Consider the following 10,098-nt stretch of genomic DNA (forward strand, 5'->3'; position numbering starts at 1 on the left):
GAGAGGATGTGGAGCAAGGGAAACACTCCTATACTGCTGGTGGGAGTGCAAACTTGTACTGACACTGTGGAAATCAATATGGCGGTTTCTTAGAAAACTGGGATTCAGTCTACCATTACAACCAGCCATACCACTCCTGGGCACACACCCAAAGGATGCTCAATCACACCTCAAGGACACTAGCTCAACTATGTTCAGAGCAGCTTTATTTGTAATAGCCAGAAACTGGGTACAACTTAGATGTCTCTCAACTGAGGAATGGATAAAGAAAATGTGGTACATATACACAATGGAGTACTGAAATTCGAAGGCAAATGGATGGAACTAGAAAAAACATTATCCTGAGTGAGGTAACCCAGACCCAGAAAGACAAACATGGTATGTACTCACTCATAAGTGGAAATTAGCTGTAAAGTAAAGGGTAATTGTATTATATTCTACAGACTCAGAGGGAATAAGTAACAAGGAGGGTTTAAGGGTGGACATCCCAGATCTCCCTGGGAAGGGGAAATGGAAAAGATTTTGTGAGTAGACTGAGGGTGGATGGGGATGGGAATATGAGTGGTCGGGTTGGAGAGGGGGTTAGAGGGGAAGAATACTAAGGGAAACTGCTTGTGGGAGAGGCACTTTCAGTCAGGTGGAAGCCTGGCTCAGGGGAACCCCCCAGAAGTCTATGGACTCATGGATAAGTAGCCTGAACTGGCCATCTCCTGTGACCAGCTTGGTGTCTGGTCCAATTGTCACCAGAGAGGAGTCATCCAGCAACTGATGGAGGCAGATGCTGAGACCGCAGGCAAATGGGAATTTGAAATCCTATGAAGGAGGAGAAGAAAGGAGTGTAGGAGCCAGAGGGGTCAAGGATACCATGGGAAGGCTCACACAGTCAACTAACCTGGGCTTGTAGGGGCTTGAAGAGACTGACAACCGGAGAGCCTGCATGGGACTGACCTAGGCACTCTACATGTATGTTACAGTTGTGCAGCTTGGTCCTCTCATGGGGCTCCTGACAGTGGGGACAGGGACTGTCTCCAACTCTTTTCCTGGCTTTGGGGACCCCACTCCTCATACTGGGTCACTTTGCGCAGCCTTAATACACAGGGAGGTGCTTAGTCTTACTGCAACTTGATATGCTGTGTTTTGTTGATACTCAGGAGACCTGCCCTTTGCTGGGTGGTGACAGAGGAGGAGCGGATTGAGGGGAGGGAACAAGGGTTGGAGGGAGGGACTGGGAGGAGAGGAGGGAGGGGAAACTGTGTCTGTGATGGAAAAAAAAGTAAAACTTGTTTAATTAAAAATTAAATAATATTAGATGTATTTTATTGTATTATATGTATGAAGTGATATTCATAAAAACTAAGTAATAAAATAAAGTATAAGAAATTAAGTGTCTTTCTGCGGTGGTCTATGTCCCAGATAGGTGGCGGCATCTCTACTATGAAGCAGACAGAAAAAGGATAAGGGCATCATGGGTACCACCTCATTCCTAGAGCCCAATACGTGTGAAAATAGCAAAGGAGAAAGAAAGAGAAGAAACAGTAGCCGTGGCTCCATTGCTTCAGCTCAGGGGCTCCGGGTGCTATGCTAAGCAGCTATGGATGTCTTACCTGCTATTTCTCCATCGCTAAGGGAGCTGGAGGCCCAAGCAGCTAAGGAACTCTTCGGAGGTAACAAGATGACAAACGACAGAGGAAGAGATGGAGCCCCATCTGATTCCCAGGCATGTACCCAGGCTCTTAACCATTCTAATGAGACCAATAAACTACTGCGCTTTAATTGCTGCCATAACTTTTTAGCTGCACCTCTGAGGGTGAGTCAGGAGGCACAGGATACTGGGCAGGCAAGGACAGGCCAGTGACTTCTTTATCAAGGCGAAAGGGGAGAAGGCTATCCTAATCCCTGCCTCCCCTTTTTGCATAGCAGGAGAACGCCTGGCTTCCCAGACACAGAAAGAAGAAGGAGAGAAAGGACTAACATCTAAGGAATGGTGGGGCTGTGGGGAAGGGGGAAAGGGGGGCTCCTTTGGGGCAGAGAAGTTGAGGGGCATCCTGGGGGCTCTTGACTGCTCATTACCTGTGACTCAGAGAGGGGTCACCAGAAGAGGCCCTGTACCTCCATAGAGCAGTCACCTTGGTCAAGGGGTGGAGCCAGGTTCTCATGAGAGCTGGGTCACCCCACAGCGTCCCTCACAAGTACCTTTGTGTGGCTGAGTTGCAGAGTGTGGTAGGTGCTAGGATACATGTATGAAGTGGCATCTTCTAGAAATAGGCATCGTGACTCTGTGGTTGAGGCTCAGGATGGACCCAACACCAAGCCAAGGACCAGAAGGGAGGAGAGAGACAAGTAAGACATGTAGGAGGGGAGGGGTCCATGGCTTAATGCTGTTTGTGAGTGAGGCCTAGGCCAGGCTCACTGCTGGAGAACTCACACAAACAAAGGGAGACAGAGGAAGATAACCGATGTTATCTAAAGGCACCCGTTGGCTTTTGTACAACACTACATTTATCAGATGGAACTTATTCAAGATGTTTCCTTCCCTGCCCTAGGCAGGGCTGTGAGAAGACTAAATCAGTATGTTCTCTCAAACTCCCTCTGAGTTTCATGTGGCCTTATGAGTGATGCTGTTATGCCCCTGTGGACTATGTATCTGAGCACTTGGTGCAGTATGTACCAAGCACTCTGCTAGGCCCGTCACAAGCACGACCTTACTCTCCCTTCTCAGTAATTCATGGACAGGAATAGATACCCATCTGTCTCAGTCCCATCACTGTGGAGAGACACCATGACCACAACATCTCTCATAAGAGAAAGAATTTCATTGGAGGCTGGCTTACAGTTTCAGAGGTTTAGTCCTCCATTATTAGCATGGCAGGGAGCATGATGGTAGGCATGGTACTGGAGAAGTAGTTGAGAGCTACATCCTGATCCAAAGGGAGAGAGAGACAGAGTGGGAGAGAGAGACAGTCTGGGCCTGGCATGGGCTTTTGAAACCTCAAAGCCCGCACCCAGTGTGTGCCACATATCCTAATCCTTCTAATTCTACCAAAGAGTTCCACTCCCTGGTGACTAAGCATTCAAATGTATGAGCCTATGGGGGCCATTCATACTCAAACCGCCACGCCATCAAAACCACCTGTGTGACCTTGAAAACGTTCCTTAATAGAGATGAAGAGATGGCTCAGCAGTTCAGAGCATTGGCTGCTCTTCCAAAGCAACCTGTGTTGTAACTCTAGCTCTAGGGGAATCTGACGCCCACTTCTGGCCTTGTGGATAACTGCACACACATGACATACACACATAGACACATACACACACAAAGCTTCTTTAAAAGCATCCTAAAAAAAAAAGAAGAAGCAGCTGACTAATGTCTCCAAGCTTTAGAGTCTCATCAGATGCAAATATGAATCCCTGCCTGGCAGAGTATCAGATACACGGAAGGTACTCAGTAAAAGGCTACAGATTCTGTTAACTGGTTTTCTGAACACAGGAAGCTAAGGACAGGGAAGTGATTGAGGTGGGGGAGGGGCCACCTCCAGAAAAGAAAAGAAATGAACAAAATATGACCTCTAAACTCTACAAAAATGCAAGGGATCTTATTCAGAGTCAGGAAAAGGGGGGGGTCATGTTTAAGGGGATAGGAGTCTTTCCCCTCAGAACACAGACATACCTGATAGCCGCAAGGAGCCACGGGAAATAGAGATGGGCACACAGCAGTCTCCAGGTCCTGTGTATCTTCAAATTCACTGCTGTTTCTTCCTGGTCTGCTGTCTTCTACCCCTTGTGGGTTCTCTGGAAGGAACATGTTGGTTTCCAGGCCATGGTGGCCCTCTGGGGCTTGGATTGTTCCAGCCATGTCCACTTCACTGGAGCGTGGGATAGACTGCACAGAGCTGAAGCTGATTCTCAAGAGCAAAGTATCCTTGTGGAGCATCCACAGGGACTTCAGGAGTTCTGTGAGATAGGAATGGCGCCATCAGGTTCCTCCTGGAGAAATGTCAGGTGACTGTTTAAGGAGGGAGGGATGGGGGTTCACAGCTTCACCAGGGAGCTCCTATCTGTAAACGCTTCAGGCACCCTGGCCATTGCTGGTGCTAGACAGGTTCCGTGCTGTGCAGGGGTCAGCAGGCAGCCAGCACTGTGCCCAGGCAGTACAGTGAGGGGAGACCTGCATTTCAGGGCTTTGCTTCAGACTCGGAGCAGCCGTCTCCAGCTCTATACTGCGAGAGCTATTTTTAAGTGCGAAACTCAATATGTCAGTGAGAAGCGAGGGGGGATGGTGAAGAGGCTGAGGCTAGCGAGCCCTAAAGGAGACTCACATTCCCAGGAACGGAAAGCCATTGATCGATCGGCTGTTGTTGCTCAGAGTCCCCAGATCTCTACTGTGAGCCCTGAAAACAAACATCCACCTCTAGGCTAAGAGCTGTGAGGGTGGAGACTGATCACTTACCCTGCCTTTCATTCATCTTTCTCTGGCTTGATAAATGATGTGTCTAGAAGTTTAAAGAGAATGCATCGTGGTATTACGTTTAAAAACCACAAAAACAAAATCCAAAGCAAGGCAGGCCCTCTAGAATAGCCGCTCTCCTGACTGCTGAGGCTGAACCATTTCTCCAGGGCCCTAACAAAGCATTTGCTTAGGTTTTCTGTTCCTCGGGGGTCTGGAGCCTGCAGGGCTGTGGCCAGTGCAGGCCAATAAATAGGAAAGGAAAACTGGAGCCAGTGGGCAATACCAGACATATCTATAGCATTTTATTTTATATTTTATTTGTCACAAAGGAGAGAGAAAGCTTGAGAGAGGAAAAAAGAGCTGAAGCTGATTCTCAAGAGCAAAGTATCCTTGTGGGGCATCCATGGGGATAAAGGAATCTAATCTACAAGGGCATTTGAAACCAGGCTGTCTTGCAGTTAAAGGGAAAGCCACAGGTAAGACCCAGAAAACCTCTGATTCCAAGTGAACTTCATAATGAGAGAGGGGCACCTGGGTGAGATTTCCTGAGAGCTAATAACTGAAGATGAATAATTGAAACATTCTTGTACCCATGTGCTCACATTTCTCTAAACCATTCCCTGATTTTATAAATATATAATTTTATTATATATCTATATAGAGAGAGATATTAGAAGTAAAGACTTCCTTAATTTTTTTCTTGCATGCATGTGTGTGTGCATGCATGTGTTTACGTGTGTGTGTGTGTGTGTGTGTGTGTGTGTGTGTGCATGTGTTAAGTTGATGAGTACATAGGGAGGCCAGAGGTCATCTCTGGATGTCTTTCTCAGTCATTTTCCATTTTACTACTTCTGAGACAGGGTCTCTCATTCAAACCAGAGCTTGCTAATTCAGCTAGAATGGCCGGCCAGCAAGTCCCTGGGATCCACTTGTCTCTGCCTCATTCCCCAAGTGCTAACATTGTGGATTATAGACTAACATTGTGGATCCCCGCTTTTAAGTGGATTTGGGGGACCTGAGCTTAGGTCCTCATGCTTACACAGAAAGCACCTGACCTTCTGAGTCACCTCTCCAGCCCCCGAAGCAAAGGTAAGTATGTTGGGGCCTTATGAGGGCAAAAGGAAGCCTAAGCACCCCCATGCTGGGTTCTCTGCTTGTGTGGGCACTCTTCTGTTCCTTAGCACTCTGCCCACTCCACCCATTCAGGTAAGACCTAGAATGACATTGGGTGTATGGGTACAGGCAGCTAACCAGTTAGAGCCTAGCCATGGGTCTGATCTGGTGCCAGTGTGTGTGATGGCCAGAGGTGAAGGTATAGGCCAAGCGTGGTGGAAGGTCCGTAGAGAGCAGCTCACTATACCTGGAAGGCTAGAGGGACCAGGCCTCATGGGGTGCTTCTGTGATTTAACCCTTAAATATCCCTTACAGGCTCATCATGTTTTGGTCACTTGTTCCTAGTTGGTGGCATTATTTGGGGAGTCGTGGATCCTTGAGAAGGTGGGGCCTAGCTGGCAGAAGTCAGCAGTTATAGACCTTTGGAGGTGATACCCAGACCCCTGGCTCTGACCCTGCTCCCTGCTTCCTAGTCTGACACATGTAAGGGACCTTCATCAGGAGCTTCCCCACACCTTCCCAGCATGCCTTGCCTGCTGTGATGGACTTCACCATGAGCCAGGATAAATCTTCCTTCCATGCAATTGTTCCTGTCAGGCATGGTAGTTCCCACGATGCCACACATCCTCTTCTCCTCTCTCTCTTTTTTAAATTTGCATTTATTTATTAGTTTTTGTGGAGGGAGTCACATACAATATACTTAAGAAGTTCCAATCTCTCCTTCCAAGGGGTGGGTTCTGGAGATTGAAATCAAGGCTTGGTGGCAAGCACCTTTACCCACTGAGCCATCTTGCCAGCCACTTCCCCCCTCTTCTTCCTTCTGCCCTTGAAGACCTTTGCTTGGGCCATAGCTCCCTACTGTGCTCCCTGCTGCGGAGCTGTGTCACTGCAGGACTGCAGTGAGGGTACAAGTGGGGATAATTAGGGACTCGGAATGAGGTGGGAAGAGGGGAACCCAGTTGAGCCTTCATGCTTGCAGATCTGAATCCTCTAAGCTTGTTTTAAAGGGGTGTCTCAAGGGGTGTCTTGCTTATTCCTGTAGGATGACATACTGAATTTACATACATACCTACATGCACCCATATATACATACATACATATAAACAACAAAGTCAGTCAAAAGAATTACAACTTTGGCCGAAGCAACAACTCCAATACACATTTTTACACTCCACGTTGGCTGGCCAGAACTCACTCCACTCCCCGTTCCTTCCAGAACACCTGGCCACTTGTCTCTAAAAGGCTCCATTCCCTACTTGGGTGGACTGAAGCAGACTTGTGTCTCCCAGAATGATGCCACAGGATTATTGGTGATACTGGCCCCTGATGGGGTAAGTCATCACCGTTCCTAATGGCAAGTGTACTTTTTATTTTGAATAAATAAAAGGGAGAAATATTTTTCCAGAGCAAATATTAATAAGCTAATTCCATTTTCTCATTGATTTTCAAAAGAATAATAGTTATCTGTTTTCAATTTTTCCACTTATTTTTAATTGGTATCAAGTCTTTCCTATATACCATTAAAAAAAATTTGTGTGTGTGTGTGTGTGTGTGTGTGTGTGTGCAAGCATACATGCTCACCCATGAGTGTGTTTATGGAGGCCAGAGGTTGATGCTGGGTGTTCTCTATTGCTTTCCATCTTGTTTTTCTTTTCATTAATTAACATGGTGTGTGTGCCTTGGGCACAGACCACAGTACACACTTGGAAGTCAAAGGACAACTTTTTGGGAGTCTAGTTTTCCTCCCACCTTGCTTTGAGGCAGGGTCTCTTGCTCTTTCTGCTATTACCTGCTTTTCCAAGCTATCAGCCTGTTCTGTTTCTGTCTCCCATTGTACCTCAGGAGAGCTGGGATCATGAATGACCAGCACCACATCCAGCTTTTTGCCTGAGTTCTGGAGATGGGCCTCAGGTTGTTGGGCTTTTATCCTCTAAACTCTCACCTTATTTTCTGAGCTGTGGCATTTCCTTGCCTCTACACCACCCCTGCCCCGAGAGTACGAAGTATGCTGTCATGCTTTCAGATCGGTGCTGGGTATCTAAGCTCAGGTCTTCAAGCTTCCACAGTATAGGCACTTTGCCCCCAGCCCCACATACCATAAAATTTTACCCATGATAGCTTTATTCCTGTAAATTCTCTCTCAACTCCCCTCCTTTCTTTCCCATGGCACAATTAAAATGGCAATATTCTCTGTTATATTAAAAACAGTCATTTAGGGGCTGGAGAGATGACTTGGCAGTTAAGAGCACATACTGCTCTTGCAGAGGAACTGAATTCGGTCCCCAGGCCCCACATCAGATGACTCCAGCTCCAGAGGATCCAGTGTCTTCTTCTGGCTCCATGGGCACCTGTACTCACATGTGCACATACCCACATATACACATAATTAAAATAAAGTAAATCTTAGAAAATAGACATTTAGGATATGGGAGACCAGAGGGGGAGAAAGGCATGTTCTGTCCGCAGGGACAGGCTTTAGAAAGAAGAACCTCAGTAAACAAGCCCTTCAAAGCTGAGTGTGCTGGCTCACTCCTATGATCTCAGTACTCTGGAGCCTGAGGCAGGAGGATCATTGTGAATTTGCAACCAGTTTTAGCTACAGAGTAGGTCCCTGTCACAAGACAAACAGAAGAGTACTCCTAGCTGAGAAACAGAGGACACTCACATAGAGAAATTAGCTGTCAGATGAGCAGTATCACACCATTCCCTAATAATTGTTCCAATGGAGTTTGTGTTAATAACACTGTGACAAAATGCCTGAAAGCATCAAGTTATAAGGTAGAAGGGTTTCCTTTGGCTCACAGCTTCAGAGGTCTTACAGTTTTGGTTCATGATCTTTGGGGCTGTGCTAGAAGAGCCAGTGCACCTGAAGATGGTCAAGAAACAGGGTGGGCTGTGTAGGAAATCACCCAAGGCCTAACTTCTTCCACTGGGCTCCACCCCCTATAGGTACCATCACCCCCCAAGAGCACTACAGCCTTTAAACCAAGGGCCTTGGGGAAACATTCACCATCCAACTATGGCTGGGCCTAGTGGCAAACTCTTATGATCACAACACTTGGGAATCTGAGGCAGGAGGAGTATAATGTCAAGGCCAACATGGGCTACATAGCAGACCTCATCTCAAAAAGCAAGCAAGAAGATTTATATGATCAAAATGCTTAAATGAGCATTTCTGGAATTCTCTCTTGCCCCATTGAATTGCTTAGTGTGGGGGGTAAGGATGTCTCTGGATTTTGGAGGCTGAGGACTTACTTTACAGGAGTTCCTTCCAGAGTAGACTCTTTATTTTAGAGAATCAAAAAAATTCACGAGTATGAAAATATCCCCACTATAATATTGTAGTTGTTTAAATGAACTATGGAAATGGTATTATCCAGGAAGACTCTCTTGCCTGGAATATTTATAAGTAGCAGGATTGGGGGTAATAAAATGCAGTTGGTGAGCGTTATTTAGAAAAACTAAATAAATAGTTTCACATGTCCCCCAGAATGAGCTGAGACTCTTTGGCAAACTGTTTCAGTTTGAAAAGGGCTTAAAGTAGTGCCCCAGGGGACATTAGCTGCTGCTATGGTACTGGGTATAGGCGGGCTCTGAACCAGTACTCCAGTTTCAAGGAACAAAAACCTGCTTCACTTTGCTCCTGAAAAGGAGGTAGAATTGTGTAAAGGTACAGGCTGTCTACAGCCATCATCCAGGTAGATAACAATCATTCAGTGCTCTTCCCGGCTCCACGAAAACTCTAGGGCATATCAGGACAGACAGAAAGCTGGACCCTATACTTCCTGTGGTGGGGTCCTTCATTCCATAGGGAATGTTGCCTTCCCACCCAACCTTCTGAGAGATGGGGTGGGGGGTGTCTCACAGATACCCAACCTGCCTAAGCCTTATTTTGTTTAATTTTTTTAATTTAAGAAATTATGTGTTTTGTCTGCATGGATGCTTGTGCAACACATGTGTATCTAGTACCCATAGAGGACAGAAAAGGGTGTTGGATTCCCTGAAACTAGTCACAGGCAGTTGTGAGCTGTCATGTGGGAGCTGGGAATTGGACCTGGGCTGCTGGAGGATGTAAAACCTGCACCCTCAACTCCTTATGAGTTTGTCATCTTGTGGGTAGTCAGGACACTCTGGGCCTGAGCTAGGATTTCCCTTGTTCTAAGGGAAGCATATGGCAGCAGGAAGAGGAGCCCAGGCACACAGTGGCTGAGACTGCCCTGGAGAGGCCCTTTGAATCAGGCACCACAGGCTGGGGGAAAATGGCTGTGAGTCTGGTGCCCCCTCTTGCTGTGGACATGAAGTCTGTGAAGCACCCCTAGCCTCGGTCTCTAGGGAAATAAATCCTGGGAGGTGCCCAACTTGGCTCTAGACCACTCTGCGTGAGGATGGCTGTTCAGCAGTGGGCTGGCAGTGCTGTATGGGGAAGAGAAGAGACACAAGGGGATATATTGTCTGCATTTCAACAGTGACACCATGTGGCCCTGCGAGCAAAACCAGACCAAGCAGGCCAGGGTCACACTGTTGAACTAGGTGAGCATCCT

General features: G+C 47.0%; 1 protein-coding gene across 2 annotated transcripts in view; it reads right to left on the bottom strand.

The window, feature by feature from the left end:
* Positions 1–4,484, bottom strand: part of Pla2g4e (phospholipase A2 group IVE) — a 74,741-nt gene extending 70,257 nt beyond the window's left edge. Inside the window, exon 1 of one of the 2 annotated variants that reach the window (XM_036185125.1) lies at positions 3,665–4,484. In XM_036185125.1, coding sequence (XP_036041018.1) covers positions 3,665–3,928 — 264 coding nt within the window. In that variant the 5' untranslated portion in view covers positions 3,929–4,484. The remainder of the gene's footprint in view (positions 1–3,664) is intronic. The other variant, XM_036185127.1, reaches the window with a different exon arrangement.
* Positions 4,485–10,098: the final 5,614 nt, after the last annotated feature.

This window comes from Onychomys torridus, chromosome 4 (genome assembly GCF_903995425.1).
Source record: "Onychomys torridus chromosome 4, mOncTor1.1, whole genome shotgun sequence".
Classification (NCBI taxonomy): Eukaryota; Metazoa; Chordata; class Mammalia; order Rodentia; family Cricetidae; genus Onychomys; species Onychomys torridus.